The sequence below is a fragment of the Lissotriton vulgaris genome, chromosome 5, assembly GCF_964263255.1.
Source record: "Lissotriton vulgaris chromosome 5, aLisVul1.2, whole genome shotgun sequence".
Classification (NCBI taxonomy): Eukaryota; Metazoa; Chordata; class Amphibia; order Caudata; family Salamandridae; genus Lissotriton; species Lissotriton vulgaris.
Window position 1 is genome coordinate 1,969,535,285 of NC_141693.1, and position 18,844 is coordinate 1,969,554,128.

Consider the following 18,844-nt stretch of genomic DNA (forward strand, 5'->3'; position numbering starts at 1 on the left):
AAACCTCTTATTAAACCTAGTCTGTGCTGAGCCTCTAAACGCGACATTGAACCACACTCAGTGAAGCTGTTTCTAGCTCATCTCTCATGTTCCAGTGTGTGATATTGTCTCTTCAACAGATGACCGTGTGAAAGGAGCTGACATCATGGAACACACAGTAGCACCCTGCGAGCTGGAAGGTCTGCCTATTGGCTTTGATATTTGTTGTTTGAGTGTAATCTTCCACCTCCACTTGGGTGCTTGGATAGAAATATATGAGGGACTACTTTACAGTTATAAAGTCCATTCCTGGTGGCTCTCCTGTTTGATGCTCTAATAGTTTAACACTGCCCTGTGTTACCACATTAAAACTAGACCTATTGGGTTTGCCCGTGCTTATTACTTTATATACTTTCCAGCCCTTCCCCAAAGCTCCCAGCTAATAGCCAGTTTCTGAGTGGCCAAGGATGAGATTCAGGGTCAATCCTGTGATGACTTTGGGATGCCAAAGTATTCATGATGTCCTTCCACTGATCCCTGTGATTTTGGTGAAAGACGTTATATGCTTTTGTACGTAGATTTATTTATTTATTTATAAAGTGTGGGGGCGGCTACTTTACTTCTCTGCGCGATTACACGGTTATGGAAGTGACGCGCTGTGTGAGCAGTTTCTGCGTAGTAACTCCCCCCCCCCCTTCTGCTTGGGGGAATGTGAGGAACCAGCTCAGCCTAGCGATTGCAACTGGGGTGGCATGCAGAAACAACATAGTATCAGCAACTAGGTGGCTCCTTAAGTGTCAGGTCCTGTCTTGGCCTATAGGCAGCTGGTTATACCTATAAACGTCTACATGTTCCCAGAATTTGAGATCTGTTCAAAGGGCAAGTAAATGACAGGTCAATTATGCCACAAACTTGGCCACCTTGTCCCCAGGGGCATTCGAAGTGGAGACCTACTGCACGGGAATGTGGGGTGAGGAATAAAAAGAGAAAGGTGCTAAAAAAGTTTTACAATTATCTGAGGCAACAGCTGAGGGTATGTATGGTGCCTGTAGAAGGGACCGCCCCCCTTGACAAACTTGAGGGTAAATCATTTTTCACCTAGATGAAATTGTTATATCATGGTAATATTTTGTCATGGAATGTAAATGGATTTGAGGAGTAAAATAAAGACCAAGACTTGAGTACTTGAAACCCTAAGAAGTAATAAAAGGAGGTAAAACTTCCCCTGATCACACGCACCTCACAAGATCCTTTGCTCTTTAATATTAGCACAGAGTGGTGCACCTGCATATTTCAAGCACCGCTTCCCCAGAGTTGTTGCTATACAATGAGGAAGCACCAATAACCATACACCTTTATTTATTGTCTAAGTTTACCATGTGCTTTTTCTCCCAGAATAAGGTACCAGCTAAGATTCCATGCTAAGCTTTTGACATTGTTTCTTTACAATATCCAGCCGTGGGCTCCACTTAATCAGCTTAGAAGTTAGAACTGGTTTGTATGTGATCCAGCGGAGCTATATAACCACCTTTAATACTCATCTCACTTTATCCAGGAGCAATTTCTTTTACTCAACGGTGGGTCCCATAACACCACGAGTCACACACACACACAATTACTACCATATCAGTGATGAAGAAGGTGAGCTCCTTTGTTAGTGGAGTACCTAAGCTCATATTTTGCACATTATATACATTATAGAATTTTCTTTACATATGCTAACATGTTACCTGGAAAATTCTACACGAAGGTACTCCACTATTTGTTCAATAGATCATCTAGTAGAAGTTAGTTGATGGAGACTAAGACCAGCTTATTCATAGTAATCCTATATCTTTAGCGTTTATAACATTTTAATAAAATAAAAACCACAACTCTAGTTTTAAATTTTAAATTTGAATTTATCTACTTCATTTAAGAAAACGGAACTAAAATTAAGCATTTATTTAATACATGTTAAAAGAAAAGGAAATTTAGAAATCATATCACCACGTTCTGTTATATGAAAATAACAGAGTTGCACAAGTCTCAATCTGCCTCTCTATTCTCCTCAACGCCTCTTCCAAAACAAAAAATCTGCATTTGATCATATTCATTGCATCAAAAAGTTAAAGTCCAAAAATATTTCAGTCTCTAGCACCATAAAATTGATCAAACCGACAGCATGTCGTGGTGCAGAATAAATCCAAGGAGCAAGATTTTTTCATCCTTTCGCACAAGCTCTTTTATACCCTTTTCAATAACTATCTAACGTAAAATTGAAACTTTTAGGATCCACAGTTTATTCTGATTGGTCCATTAGAGAGGCAGCTATGATCACCTCATCCCATCCTTGCACACGCCAGTTTTCCAGTCATCCTTAACATGTTTCTCACGGCAGTCATCTCCGTTTATGCTTGTCATTCACTTTTTGTTACATGATTTGCAATTCTCCTCCATTCAATAGTTTCGTTCCCACAGTCTTCGATGCAAACATCCTTTGGCACCCTTCTGCGCCCTAGGCCAAGCTGACCTTGACTTCACCTCGCCTTGTGTACCCGCCATTCTGCTTACTCGGCTTTTCATTTATGCGCATATGTAGATGCTCTTTCCATCAAGCGATGTCAACGCCGCAGTCAGCAGCCATTTTCCACAACCAGGCCACATAGGCCTCAATGAGAACTAGTGCGAAAACAAACACAATAGATGTTAGATTTAGAATGATAGTTTTTCTGTTTACCTCCCACCATTCTAATATCCCTAATTACTGGTTACCTAGAAAAAGCGTGACATATAGCTTTATTTTACTTACCAAGTGCATTTCGTTTTCTCTTGCTACGATGAATACATACACTCTAATGAAGCCTAAACACTCATGCTTCTTTAATTAAAGTACATTGTTATAGCACTACATTAATACGACTTGTTCACAATTGTTAGTATGTTATTTTTGCAAATGGCAATTAGTTTCTCACGTATAATGTAAAATGTCTAAATGCATTTTGTTGGTTAGTTATTCATGCTTCAAACTGTTATGTTGGTTATAGTTATGCGATTGTAACTTCACAGGGGTACACAACATTTTTTGTCTCACCACTGCTCCATCATATGCACATACACAGAGTATGCTCAAAATTGGAGACATCAACTACTTATGTATTTAAATAAAGATGCAGCTTTATGCAGCACTTAGGGGTGGGTGATGGTTTATTTGTAAGTGTTCAAGTTATAGACCAGCCGCAAGTTTGTGGCTGATCAGAAGAGAGGTTCCTTTACACCTCCCTCTACTCCCAGCTCTCCCAGAGACAAGTTTTGGGAGCCCCTTCTCTCCGGAGGAAGCACCACAGAGCCTTCCAGAGTTGAAGCCCCTCTTTCCACGACTCCCAGTGAAAGGACACAATCTTTGACATTTGAAGCCTCACAGCCCCGTAACACAGGATTTCATTCCGGAATCATGGCACTAGCGGGCGCTGCGAGCAGAGCGTTGTAACACAGGAATTATATCTTTTATGTCGTATGGTTCTAATGATGAACTCGGCATCTGCCACAGTCCAGTCTCCCTCAAATGTGTTCAGTTATCAAAGACTGGTAATTTGAGAAGAACTTAACCAAGGCACAAATTTGATCTCACTCCGTCTCATTCATTCAAATTTAGCATGCACTTTTGTAAAAAAAAAAAAAAAAAAGAAAGTGCTGCCTTTTTACAAAAGTGCTGATTTTGCGATTATTTAGCAAATCGCGAAATCCTGGTGGTTCTGATTACCTTACAATACCATCACACTTAGACAGCTGTTTAAATTGCCAGTATTGGTAGCCAAAACTTAAAATGTGATTCAAAACAAAGCAATCTGGATTTTGTGGCCAAGATAGAGTTCTTAACTTTGTTTTCTATCTAATAATAGAAACATAAGTGACTGTTATCTACTTTAATATAGAATTATTGTTCACTCTAGGGAGAAATGGCTCTACCATCCTTTTTACGTCCTTCTTTTGGATTTTCATATGTTTTTGTGAATGATTCTCATGTTGCTTCTCTGTATTATCTTCGACCTCTAGGAACAATGAACAGATTTGCTTAATATGTTGAAATTTCATCTTCTAAGCAAGGGGCCTTCTGTTTAACCTAAATGTTTTGAAAACCGCTTCATCTTCTGAGCAATATTCCGCATTTCTTTGTCAGATGTTTCCATTACCCTCTCCCTAAAATGTACTCATGCAAGTACAGTATTTGTTTTGGTACTTTATACAAGCTGAAACTTGCTTGGAAGCATCAAAACATTGTATAGCAGTACAGAGGTTTAGGAGATTATACAAGATAATGTACATCAAGTGAAGGATTTAAAAATGTGCTTTACATTTCACATGTTAAGATCACAGTGATTTAGTGAGAATCGCCCAGTTTCAGTCGGATGCAAAGGATAAGATTGGAACCAGGTTCCAAATTCAGCAGCCTAGTCAGTGGCATGTATCTCCTTCGCCACTATTAGACATTGAAGCTAATTTACAGGTTTTGTTTTGTTGCTCTTTAAACCAATTCCTTCTTCTTGTTTCACTTTGTTTTCAGAGGACGGCTCCGTATTTGAGTAGGAAACCGCTTGTTTACTTGGAGTTCTGAACTGGACTATGATTAGCCTATGGCTTTGTTCACTGGCAGTGGGGGAGGTCCAGCTAGGAGTCTGAATGTTAGTTTATAGCAGTACTCTGAGTTGTCCATTGAGGATGACTCCCACATACACTTGCTTCTCAGCCCTTGCAATAACAGATTGTGAAAAAAAGAAATTGAGGTGATATTTTAGATCTCCGAGATTTCTACCAATATTCTTTTCACTAATCTAATTTGAAGCTGGTCAAGTGAGGGCCCTTAACTCCTGAATTTTAATCCCATAAGACTGCAGATCTGTTCCAGTTTTTAGCGCTAGAGTTTCCGCTAAAGAAGCTTTCTTTTCTTGCTCACCACAAGTTGAGAGGAAGACACAGCAGCTCTTTAATGTGTAACCCTGCCCCATGTTTTGTTTTGAGAAACTCCTTCTGTATGTTTTAAAAGGAATATCTTTTTTCTCTCAGTAAATGCTCGGTGACTTTGCCAAAATTCTTCACAAAGAACTTCGTTTTGTATTAAAGGCTTTGCAGAGCTGTTGGGGCAAAAACTATTTGAATAAGAAAAATGTAGGCATCCATTTACATATTCCACATTTACTTGGAGCTACAGAATAGCTGTTGGCACGGTCTACAGCAGGAGGTCAAGTTGCATATCGCAAGAACTCCTTGCAACCATTGTAAAGTTGGATGCAATAGCTTTAACAACTTTTTAAACTAATGTGAACAGTTTGAATAATAAAATAAAGCATAATACGGTAATACAATATTTAGAAAATGTCCACTCAGATTTGTCTTATTGTAACCTCACATACATACATCAATAATTAACCTGAAATAAATGAGTCCGTAAAGTCTAGAGGTATAGCAGATAAATATACCAGAAGGTTGATTAAACACTTGACGTAGACATATACAGTAGTCGGATCCTGACAGTTGCGCATGCCTGCTTAGAGTGCGACATCTGGTTAAACCAAATCAATTCGAAGCAGCTGCCAGAGCCTTGAGCACTTTATAAAAACCTTAAATAAGCAGACCGGAGTCCACCGCATGCTTTGCACATCATCAAATGCTTTCATGTTTGCTAATACAGTACTACGCCAAGCCCTGAAGCCAGACTTGTATTTACACATAATTCTTTTTTCTGCCGTTGCATACATTTTTCATTTTCCTTCCGTATGAAGTGCGCTTGGTGCTCAAACACAAAGTTGTTTAATTTGCTGGTGTTCAAATGTTTTTTTCCCTTGAGTGGCTACACTTGGCTCCATTCAGCAAGAGGATAATATTGTAATAATTTATCAAACACATTGTCATGCAAGCTAAAACCTCAAATTACTTCATTGCAGAAATAAAAATAACATACATTTTACTGCTGCAGGAAGCCACTTTTTGAAACTTCACATTGATACCAAACGTTAAGAAGTTTACAATGATTGCTGATCTAAATTTTTATTGTACCTAAAACAAAAAGTTGTTCAGTCAAATTTTATGTAGCGGTCTAAATCAGTTTAATTTCACTGTATCAAAGAGCATCTGTTTTTAGTATGTCATCAAGTCCCCTGCCCTAGCCAACAAAGGAAAACCAGGAATAGCCAGAACAAAATAGAATGCCTGTTGCTTTTCCTGAACAGCAAAGGGGCTAGTAACGATGAGGGATGTAAACCCCCTAAATAAGTTCTTCTTTTAATGGAGTAGTGTTATGTCTCCATAGAGTATCCATTAAAGTGGTTTAAGGTGATTATGAAGGGATTCATTGTAACTTCTTGGACAACCTGACATACCAAGTATCCTACTTGCGACTGCTTGCATAGAATCTGTTTACTATGCTTGAATTTCCTTCAAACTCTTAAGTTTGCTTTGCATATTTTGTGTAGTGTGTCTTTTAGAAGTATAGAGACTAGAATAGACCTTTGTATGTATTTTAACAGAGTAGACAAATGGATCTAGAAAAATATTGTTTGTTCCCAATAGCATGATCTTTGGTTTGTTGAGCTATATATTCTAAGCTGGCATGATGGCATTGCCACAGCTGTCTGCAGTAATCTGAAGGTCGCAAGTTGTGGTATACTCAGGCTTCCTTCCTTCCAAGGTAGGCAAACTTAAGTGCATTATCTTGGACAAGAGTTTCACCTGTTATGTGCAGCACTTAGAAATGGCAGGCCAGTGATGTGCAATACTGTGTAAAAATCAAGATGATATTGCTAAAAACCGCAGCTCTCATGCAAAGTACTTTGTGAGTGATGGATTCATGGAGTTCATCCTAATCTCATAAGTGAACTTAAACCCTCCGTTGATCTACTGAAGAATGTGACATCACACATTTGATATGCCTCAGAGGGATTCTCTAGCCCCATTCAGGTCCATTTGTGGATCGAGCTGGTGGTGGGGCATCTGCGGGTGCTCGTGGTAGCTACTACTGCCCTCTGCATCTGCCTAGCGATGCCCACCAGCTTGAGCCATTTCTTTGTTTTAGGAGAGAGGTAGATGGGAGAGAAAGCTTGGGTGCATTTGTGACCAGTGAGCAATATAGACACAATCATTTTTTTGGGGGCAATGATCATTTTAGCCTGAGGAGATTGTATTAAGGGAGTGTCTTTAGTTTTATGAGGTACATATCAAGGGCATGCCACAGATGTAAACATTGGAAGAACTAGTTCTTGAGAAGAATGAACTAATCTGTGCGGGCCTTGAACCATTTTAGATGAGCAGCTTCCCATATATCTGTTATTTAGGACACCTCAATGAGGTCACATTGTCTAAACCCCTGCTGATTCAATGGGTAGAATATGCTTGCCACACTTGTATGACTCAGAACAGTTTATCAAACCAATGTAACGAGCATGGTCTCCCCCAATCACAGTTTTGTAGATATACTGTTGGGTCACCAGGCCAGGATGCTCAAAGTAAGTTTTTATCTACTCTAAGAAAATCAAAAAACATACAGTCAGGGAGCCATCTTCCACTGAGATGCAAAACCCTTTATATTTGGCATCTATCATAAGGCTAGTACCACTGGAAAGTGCTCTGAGATGCCTCATGGTAGGATTTGTGTTCACGCAATCTAGTGAGGTGTAGGATGAAGAGGAAGGGGCATAACGGCCAGAGCTGCAGATTCAGAACTGGGGATCCAGGATCGATTCTCCGAGTCATCGCAACATCCTGTGATTTTTGGCAAATCAGTAAATCTCCCTATGCCATTGGACAGCGCATCACCTCATAGGTGATAAGCCACGCTATACAAATCAGAGTATTTATTTATTTAGTTAGGTCACTCTTTGGAAGAAAGAAGTAATCAATGCACAAGTAGGTCTGGTGTGCTACTGAATAGAAAGTTTATGCATTGTCATTTTGCTACTTACTCCTTAAATTGCATAGCCTCATAGCTTCCGGCCAATTTGCAAATAAAGGGCATCTGAGGGTTTGTGTGGGCTGTGAGCAACATTTGTTAATGCATGGCATTATTGAAGACCCCTTCTATCTTTGTGATTCCCTCAGATTGATCCCTAAACCGTGTACTCAGTACATCCAGGTTTTTTTTTTAGGTTCGCAGAATCGTAGGCAGTAATCGGATACTCTGGGTGGCCCTCAAGCACATCTGTTCTTAATACAAATCTACCCATTTTATCTCTCTATATTTGAGATACCTTCAACAGGAATTTGCTATGTAGCAAGATACTCACTCCCTTCCAACCTTTGGTAAATCTTGCTTGATATACCTGACTGAACCTGCACCTGCCAAATAACTCCTATATTGTGTCCAGATAGTGTCTTCTGCAGCAGTAGGGTGTTGGGAGAATGGCCTCTTTCAAATTTCAGGATCAATCCACATTTTGTACATAGTGGGATATTTGTGTTATTTGTCAATTCATGTAAAGTTATGTTGCGATGGGACAACTTGGCCATTAATGCTGGGCATTCAGCATTGGAAAATGACTGACTAGCTGATTCATTCTGTCCATTGCGTCTTTCTTGTGTATTTTAACTGACTGTGCATTAACTAGTTCTAAATGAATTTAAGTATCAACTTTTAATTTCCCCTGCACTCCCCTGTACATCATTCCTGCAGTTTCTTTTGCCAGTGAACCAATAGATAATTATTCAGAATTAGACGGCCTGGGTTATGCCTGGTCATGTCTCTTTGCCTCCCCTACATTTCCACATTATAAATCTATATGTAATAGGTTACAGTTACCAGAGACATTTAGTCAGTTCAATCTAGTTTAGATTGTAGTCTATATTACAGAGGTCATCAGATACTAGAAAGAAATGTAATTAAGTTGTTTTCCAGGTGCTGAGGTCAATCTTTCCAGTTATGGAGGTCGAATGAGCTTTACAGGATCAGGGAAACTTTGTGCCATGATGTCGCCCAATATGGTTTTTCTACCAAATTCTTCCTGGTTCTCTTCCATCCTAGATTCACTACCTTGTTGCTTAGGCTAATGTGAGCAACACTCCTGCTCCGCTACCTCTCCAGTGGTCATGGTAACTATTACCTTGTCAGGAAACATCAAAATGTATTCCAACTGCATGGCCTTGAGTTTTTCCTTAACCTCTTGAAAGGAGTGCCGGTTCTCCTACACAATCGAGTGTAGTCCTGAAATATTATTTTGTAGATTTCAAATGATTTTGACAGGCCTCAGAATAGCATCACTGTCAGCATATTGTTGCAGACGATCTATGTTCGGTCTAGCTAGTGCTTTAGGAGGGGGCTTGGACATTAGAGCGCAGTGTGCTCTTTCCATAAGATGTCATCGGGTAAAATCAAGGTCCTACATCAAGTGCTGAGAAAATATTTCAGTTGTGATCCTTTTACTCATTCACGAAAATCTACAGTTTGAGGACTGTTCCTTCTTGCTCTTACGTCCATATCTTCAGCTCTCTCTTTTGTTCTTGATGGTATCCTTGAGACGAGTGAGCGTGTCTTGCATCTATTGGATTTGGTCTTTTGTCAACATTCGTCCTTCAGCTTCAGTGAACCTCTCAGCCCAATCGTCCCATTTCTTGTTTACCTCTGCCTGCCAAAGTGCCGGAGAAGGCCATGAATGCTGAATTAACATCTTATCTAGAGATCAACAACATTCTCGATAACACACAACATGGCTTCCGGGCAAAACATTCCACGAAGACCGCACTGATCATGGCAGCAGAGGAAATGCACAATGTTATGAATGAGGGAGGAAGAGCTATCCTAGTCCTGCTCGACTTAACAGCAGTCTTTGATACTGTGAGCCATGCGGTGTTAATACAAAGGTTACAGGACATAGGTATTACGGGTACAGCTCTTGCCCTCCTCACCTCTTTCCTATCGTCTAGGGATCAAGTTATTTTCTGGGATTGTTACCAGTCTGAGGAATTTCTACTTCCTGGAGGAGTCCCTCAAGGCTCCGCCTTATCCCCCACTCTTTTTAACATTTATGTTGCCCCTTTAGCAAAACTAATAAAAAGCCATGGCTTTACGCTGGTGTCATATGCTGATGACGCTCAGCTGATAGTGTGTAACGCATTCGGTGGATGTCATGGCAGCTGAATTCTCCAAGTGTACCTCTGCCCTGATGACTTGGATGAATCTCAATATTTTTAAACTGAATTCTGACAAAACTGAAGTTTTAGAGTTTGGTCAAAAAGCTTCGATCTGGAATCTGCTCTGGTGGCCAACTACAGCCGGTGTCTGCCCCGTACCAGTGAATAAAGCTAGGAATCTTGTTCGATAAAGAGCTGGCCTGGGCTGCTCATAATAATCAAGTGTCATCTGCTTGTTTTTTTATGTTGAAAGGCCTGAGAAAGATCCTCCCGTTCATTCCTCTCTCCCTGTGGAAAACAGTCATAATCGTCACGATTCTCTTTAACCACATGGTCAGTTTTGCAGTTTAACGAACATCGTATTTTCCATGGACTACTCCTGAACGGAGTTATGCCTTGTCGATTATTCTTACCAAACCTACATGCTTTGCACTTAAACCATTTCTGGAAGCCAGGATTGGCCTTTAGCCATCTCCCCCTTTCCCTGTTTCTGGGTTAGTTTTAAACAAGTCATTTCCCATAGACCTTGCTTTATAAAAAGTCACCTTGGGACTACGTGATATCATCCCCTGTAATATAGGGTCTTGTTTTATTAGATACCAATGCCTATCTCACTTTAGCCTGGTAGGCATTGTATTCAGTGATCATCCTAATCTGACTTGCAGTGCTCTTTTTCTTTTCTTTTGCCTTTTCTGTCAGGTTTCAGCTGTATATCTCTTTCAATCTTGTCAACTTTATTTTTAGCCTACTTTAATGTCTTATGTTTGTACCCTCTTTGCAAAAACCTTTCAGCGAGGGCCTCCTGTGCTTCATGTAGGGCAGTACTTTTGCTACAGTTTCGCTTCATTCTCAAATGCTCCGCATATGGTATACTCTATTTTAAACGTTGTGGATGAATGAATGAATTGCACACTTGGTATAGCGCATGGCTACCCTAAGGCATCCCAGCGCTTTTGACCCAGGGCAAATCACCGCCACTCATCAGAAAAGGAAAGGCTTAAGTTGTTTCCGAAACACGAGGTGGTTTGGTTGAAGTCGGATGTTCTCTGGTAGATTGTTCTAGAATTTGGCCGCTTTAAGGGAAAACGACCGTCCCCCCCCCCTCCCATTCGGGATCTTTTGATCCTTGGGACTGTCAAGAGATTGAGTTCACTCGACTTCAAGGCTCTAGAGGGTCGATAGGGGCAAAAGAGTGGGCACAAAATAGCAGGACCGTTATTTGTGATAGACTTATGGGCCATGCACATGGCCTTGAATCTTATCCTCTCCTGCATCGGGAGCCAGTCTAGGGCATGCAGAGCAGGCTTCGCCGAGCTGTGTCTAGGTACCTTGACAAATAGTCGGGCAGCACAGTTATGGACTGACTGCAGAGGATGGAATCATTGGGCAAGCAGGATTGTATTCCCAGCAGTGGGTTTCCTTTATGTGCAAGTGTGAACTATTCCTTGTTTTACATACACTTCAAGATCTAAATATGTAACACTAGACTTGCTAATGTGTTCAGTAAATTTCAAATTTAAATCATTGTCATTGATATCCTGTATGAACGCTTCAACCAATCCGGTTGATCCATCCCATAGAATTAAAAGGTAGTCTATGAAACAAATCCACGTAACTATGTGGTCATCCCATGTCCTGCTGTATTTGGTTTTGAGCACCTGCTTCCCACCAGCCCATATGCAAATTAGCATAGCTGGGGGCGAAGCAGGTTCCCATCACCGTACCTTTTAGCTGCCTGTATGTATCTCCGCCAAACATGAAATGATTATTTATCAGGCACAGTCTACACATCTCAATTAGCATGTTTGTATGCTGATATAGATTGATGGGTCTTGTATTCAAAAAGTAATGTATCGCCAGCAAGCCATCTTATTGAGCTATGCTAGTATAAAGGCTAACAACGTCCAAAGTAATCAAAAGATAAGTTTCTTTTCAGCCCATTGTGTCTATCTTATTCAGGAAGTCTCTTGTATCCTTTATATATGCAGGCAATGCTTGTACATATGTTAGTAAGAATGAGTCTAGGTATCTTGAGGTTGGCTCAAATAAACTACCAATGGCTGAAAATATCCTCTGCCCAGGTGTTTGTTCTTTATTCTTGTGAATTTTGGGGATCAGATATAAGGTGGCTAGTATTGGACTGTCTACTTTTAAGAACAAATATTCAGTTTGTGTGAGTCGTCCTAATCCGAGAGAGAGAGATCTCTCTATCTATATCTATCTACACCTTTTTCAATATTTCTTCTGGCTGCTAGGAGATATTTATCCTGGGTTTGCACCTGATTGTGCCTGTAGAAAAACATATAGTTTTCATAAAGGGATCAAGAAGGAACATGTGCTTGAACAACCTAAAGCCAGCTGGATTTTAATTTTTTCATTAAAAAAATCATAGCGACACAGAGGTGCGCGAACACCCTTGCATTGACAGGGTTTCTTAAGATTAGCAGCATAAGATACAGTGAATTTACAACAATAAAGGTTGCTGGTACTTGAAGTTTGCCAACTTAAATTGATTTAGAAGCACCCCTTTTTTAATTCTGTTTTATAACCGTTTTGGCCGGAATTGCACGATCTACGTAGTGCATTAGGTTTATACCTTATGCTAACGCCTGCATCAATTAATTTACCTTGTGATGGTGATTCCTAGGTTCTCAATCTTAAGACCTCATTAACTTTTGCATGTACTTAAATGAGATCTGAAACAGTAGTTGAATATTTTAAGGAAACCGGGACTGTCATCCCTAGAATTAGTGTATTATTTGGGTAGTTTAAAGTTGAAAATGGGTATTGGAAATCTTCAATATTATTCCCTACACAAGAGTTCAAATCCCTGAATAGTATTTCTTCATATTTTGGTTGACATTGACCAACATTTAGTTGTAAGCGTTTCTAGCGTGTGTTGCATCTTTGCTGTCATTGCAATCTGAATTCTATATAGATTTTTTTTATATATATTTTCCACAAGTCTTGCATTCTAATCTAGTGCCTGTTTTTCAGTGAGCATCCCAAGGGTTTCCATTGGGTTCCAACATGGTGAAGCTAGACATCCATTCGCTGGCACATCACTTGAAGCAGGAAAGACTTTATGTGAATTCTGAAAAGCAACACATCCAGCGACTCAATGCCGAAGTTCTGAAGACAGCAGAGAAACTATATCACACATCCTGGATATCCAAGCAGCAGAGGATAAACTTGGATAGACTCATACTTACAAGGTAAAATAAAACTGCGCTCAAATGCTCAACATTCATTTGTCTCTTTCAATAAGGGCATCTCATGTTTCAGGTAGAAATGTGTGCCGTACTGTTCTGATTTGTGTGTTCATCTTGCATTGTGAACGCTCTTTGAAAGCTGTGCATGCCGTGGAAATATAAAGGGGTTCAATTTCAACAATACATACACTACAATAGTGTAAGTATCCCCTCGTACCAGAGAGATTACCTCGTACCAGAGAGATTACCTTGCACTGTTTTTGACTTATATGTGTTGATTTTATTGCTGCCTCTTAGTTTATCTGGTGAGTGATTTTTCTGTTTTTGAAGTGTTGGTTTCCCAAGTACAATATTTTCTACAAATCAGTGCATATAATATTGGTTGGCTCTAAAGCAGAAAATCAAGTACACAGATTGGATTAAACTAAACCAATGATCTCTTTATAGCAGCTCCAATTATATTGACCATTCACATGTTGGGGGTTATCAGTCTAATCCTGTGCTAGGTTGTTTCACACTGTTATTTCTATGACTAGGTGCATCATGCAAATCATGCTATACTCTAGTCTCTTGATGAAACACACCAACACTCTTACGCTCTCACTGTTTACCTTTCTGCCTCGTTACCTTTGTGATTCGTTTGTCTGAGTGTTGGGGGCTAGCTTTTGAGACTCATCATCCAACTTCGAATGCAGCCAACAGAAATACATATTTTTATCTATCTGCTCCCACAAACACTTACTTACAAATGTCCTGTCTCATGAGTACTTGTCCATATTCGTTCCTGTGAGTACTTGAATAGTCTGTGATGTTTGTGTTGTTACTATCTTCTTTTCTTCATAACCCTAATCATTTTTCATCCAAATGTGTTACACACTGCTGTGCACACCTCTTTCCACTCCATAGTTCCATTGCCTGCCCTATGATCTGGCTTTATACTTTCCTCTTATGAATACTCTGTTTAGTGTACATGTGGCACTCTTCCCTCCATTGGATGTAGGTAAGAGAATTTAATGAGAAAAATAATTTGGCAAATGGACAAATTAATGTGACTGGGTGGAAATTCAGAGCTTTTATATTACTGTGAAGTGTTTCTGTACAATTGGATGTTTATTGCATCAAAACTGCACTTTAAAACGAACCTAGTAAAAGGTAATGGGCATATTTTTTAATCATTTATTTCTGAAAGGTACCTCTTGAAAATAATTATTTGTAAAACAATTGACTGGAAAGCAAAGAGTAAGAACATTGACATTGTTTAAATGAAAAAGTATTAACATTGAAAGGAGTAGTTGGGCAAGGAGTGCTAAGGGAGTGATAAACAGGCAAAGGTCCTTGAATGGTGTTTTTGGGTGACACACTCCTTAAAAGAAAAGTGCTGTTTCAAGACAAATACACTTTAGAACCAATTGTGTTAAAACAGTGCAATTCTCATGTAAATGCAGATTGATGGTTCAAATCGGTTTTAGTTAATTTGAGCTACCAATTAATTGACTGCAGTAAGCGATAAATGGACAGTGTGGTGAAAGTTGAACAATATTGCAATTGATTGTTGATTTGATTAAGAGGGTGTTAAGATTCCATAGCTTCATTAGTGTCAGAATTCCATGTACCCTGGACAAACAATATACAAAGCCATCAATCTCATGAAATGAAGCACATTTTCTATAGAGGGCTTTTAAAGAAGTGAGACTAGGAAACCAACCAGCAGTGGATGAGAAGTCTGTTTTGTTAATTTTGCATCCTCTTCCTCATTCTCCCTAATAACCCTTTCTAGACTCTTCCCACCTCTAGTCCTCCTTTATCCTATTCAATCTAACTAATAAACTAACAAGTCCACAGCTTGAATTAAGTTTTATTTCCCTATAATTTGTCAGCTTTGGGTACCGGAGTAGCGTGCTACTCGCTGAAAATCCTTTAAACACCTCATCGGGGGTAGTAAGCGCTATAAATATACAACTACATTTAAAAGTGCCATGCAGTAAATGAAGTGAACAGTTTGGAATATTTATTGCTAGTGATTGTTGATGAAGCAGATGTCGGTGAAATGAGCTTAACTGTTTTATTTGGAGTGAATTCGCTCAAATTAAGTGTGGGTGGGTAGTTGTGTTGGGTAAATCAATCCTCGGTTATTTTTTTAGGAATATGCCTTCATGTTTTTCCACCATTGACGTTTAATATTGAGTTTTAACAAAAAAGTGTGTTAAACATAAGGTTGCCCTTTAAGTTTAAGGAATTAGGCAGTGTACTAATGGGACTTTGTCAATTCCTATGGTATGAGCTGAGTAACATGGGAAGTTCCTATTCAAATCTCAGGTCATGATAGAAGTGTAAATTTGCACCTTTTTTCTATTTTCCAATGTTTGATCAGATCACATATAATTTTGAATATGAGCTTGAATTTCCTGTATAACATAAGCAAGGTTTAAAGTTGCAGGAGTGTTGTAAGCCTGGATATTGTATCATGATGACATCTATGAGATGGTCTGTGTTCGTACCAAGTTAATTTACAGTTACGTGAACGCACCATCATGAGTACACAATGTCCTAGCTCAGCCTTCTCTGCAATTGCTAGTATCGCCACATTCTAGATCAGTGTGTTCCTGTATTCATGACCACTTTGTAATAATGAGAGAGAACACAAGAGTTGTTGTGACTAAAAATAATTCTCGAAGTCTTGCCTAGCCTTCCTCTGGGTGCTTATGTTATTCAAGTTATTTCAAACTGTCGTGAGACTGGTTTTTGTATTCCTTCACAATAGTGCTTGTGGAATGTCATCACCATGATAGGACAAAATCCAGCTGGCCACAAGACTACCACCAGAGGTGCTTTTGTGTGACAGTTGTGATGGTGTTCCCTAAGAGCAGCTTGGGCCAGGAACACATTTCACAGTGGCTGCTGAGTAAACCATTGAATGTTCTTCAATTATCTATAGCATTACTGACAAAGGTCACATTGGAACTGGTGACCAAAAGATGAAAGACCATGTAACAAAGTACACGCCATCCAGTTCACCCTCAGCCATGTTAGAATTCCAAAATATATTACCCTTAACTAGAAAAACAAAATACTGAAAGTTAAATTGTAATTCACTTAAGTAGGGTGCAATGAAAATGCTATATTTGTTTCTTCTGGGAATAAGCAGAAAAAAAATGGATTCATTTCTTTAAGATATTGGAATGTGATCTATTCTCTCTACAACTTCCTGAAAGTAGTCCTGTACGCGCTATAGAATTGTGGATGATGATACTGGGTATTATCGCTTGCTTCATATGGATGTACTTTAGTGTACTATTCCTTCAAGGTGTTACTCGGAGCTCTGCCTCCACTCCCTATTTGCGGTATGCAAAGTAAAAAGTTTTTCTGTGCACTTGAAATGTTTGCTCCACAAATTTATCAACGCTGCAAATTTGAAAATTTTAGCACGGGCTATGTCCTTTCACTGCTTAGGGATGTGAGGATGGGGAAAGCAGTGTTCCATTCTTGGCCATAAATTTCATTGGTTTCTATTTAGGAAAGTCTGGCTTACAAATCCAAAGATGTGGAATAGATTTGTCCCTTTTTTCCCCATGTAAATATCTAAATTGTACAACAATCACATCAATTGGACGTTACTCTTGTTTCAGACAGAGAAATGTTTGCTTTTTTTAATGTTACTATTGGCAGTGTGCCCTTTACACCGTGATATTCTTTTGTGAATTGCACTTCACAATGGACTATAGAAGAACACTATTAAATCATTTGAGTTGTCAGCTGTATATCGATGTCAAAAACTATAAAAAGTTATAATTTGTTATTTTTATTTTTAATCTAGTGCGGAAGCTTCTCCTGCTGAATGTTGCCAACATGCCAAAATCCTGGAGGACACTCAGTTTGTCGATGGTTACAAACAGTTGGGCTTTCAAGAGACAACCTACGGCGAGTTCCTTAACCGGCTTAGGGAAAACCCCCGACTTATTGCCTCATGCCTGGTTGCAGGGGAAAAGCTCAACCTCGAAAGCACACAAAGTGTCATCCATACAGTCTTTACATCTCTTTATGGAAATTGCATAATGCAGGAGGATGAAAGCTTACTCCTTCAGGTCTTGCGTTACTTGATTGAATTTGAACTCAAAGAGAGTGATGATCCACGAAGATTGTTGAGAAGAGGCACATGCGCATTCAGCATCATTTTCAAACTTTTCTCTGAAGGTCTTTTTTCTGCCAAACTCTTTCTCACTGCAACATTGCATGAGCCCATTATGCAGCTGTTGGTCGAGGATGAAGACCACCTAGAAACTGATCCAAACAAGTTGATTGAGCGTTTTTCTCCAGTACAGCAGGAAAAGGTGTTTGGTGAAAAGGGCACGGAGAGATTTAAACAGAAAGTCCAGGAAATGGTGGACTATAATGAGGGTAAACTTGTGACCTTGGTGAACAAATTCATTGGATACCTCAAGCAGAACACGTATTGCTTTCCACACAGCTTGCGCTGGATTGTGTCTCAAATGTATAAAACGTTGTCTTGCGTGGAAAGACTGGAGCTGGGAGAGGTTCGGGCCATGTGCACTGACCTTCTTTTGGCATGTTTAATTTGTCCTGCAATAGTAAATCCAGAGCAGTATGGAATCATCTCTGATGCTCCCATCAACGAAGTTGCACGATTTAATCTGATGCAGGTATAGTTACACCATTTTATTCTAAACAGCATGATTTTTTCATTATGTAAAATTTATCTTTTGTGTTTTTCTGCTGAAAACATTGGACATTTTCATTCTCCTGTACTTAAAATGCACTTAACACCTGAAGATTTGCTGTAAGCTGTAAGAAGTTATATATTGTCATCACCCTGAATTGCAAAGAGCATTGACTTGAAATAGAAAGCAGCTGTAATGTCTATCGGAATATACCATGCCTCTTCCTTTACAGTTAGCCGTGCATGCATGCCTTCTACATATCCATGAACCTTACATTCAGCATTCTTCTACAAGGCCATCTGATCACATTATCTCTTTTCGAATAACAATCCTTCTGATCCGATTCTCCCCTATATTGAATAATTTGAGCTGCCAGACCTGGAGCCCAATAACCTTGTTGCAGAACCATTTTTGTAAAAACATGGCTGTGTCCAGATTCAGAGTTAAGGAATTTACCTTCCAACAAAGCCCTATAGCCCAGGCTTGCTTCTGTAGATAACTGCTAACTTTTCAACGGTCAACTGAAGACTTTTCTGTTTTGTAAAACATTTGCTCAGCAGTAACCTTTTTCTGTGTTTCCTCATTATTTTGCAAATTACGCTTTGGAGCAGGAGACCTGTCTGGATAATAAGATTTTAGAGTGTAAATTTGAAATGCGTTGTACAGGATAGGGGTTGTTGTAGAACAGATCATAAAATGAAGTTGCAGTTCTGTTGGCATTCCTAGTTTTACTTCAATCCGTTGTTGTCAGATAGTAAGAATTCCGTCCCATCCCTTCCTTTTCCATGTCACCCTCAATGCTCAGGCTAGGACAGTGCATCTGAAAATGGTTTATGGGCTGTTTAGTGCATCCCTGATGGTGTCTAACTTGGTTTCTTTCTC

General features: G+C 39.5%; 1 protein-coding gene across 22 annotated transcripts in view; it reads left to right on the forward strand.

The window, feature by feature from the left end:
* Positions 1 to 18,844, forward strand: part of GAPVD1 (GTPase activating protein and VPS9 domains 1) — a 304,659-nt gene that overhangs the window by 48,018 nt on the left and 237,797 nt on the right. For all 22 annotated transcript variants that reach the window (XM_086924684.1, XM_086924695.1, XM_086924697.1 and 19 more), the window contains exons 2-3: positions 13,072 to 13,289; positions 17,101 to 17,944. In XM_086924684.1, coding sequence (XP_086780810.1) covers positions 13,105 to 13,289; positions 17,101 to 17,944 — 1,029 coding nt within the window. In that variant the 5' untranslated portion in view covers positions 13,072 to 13,104. The remainder of the gene's footprint in view (positions 1 to 13,071; positions 13,290 to 17,100; positions 17,945 to 18,844) is intronic.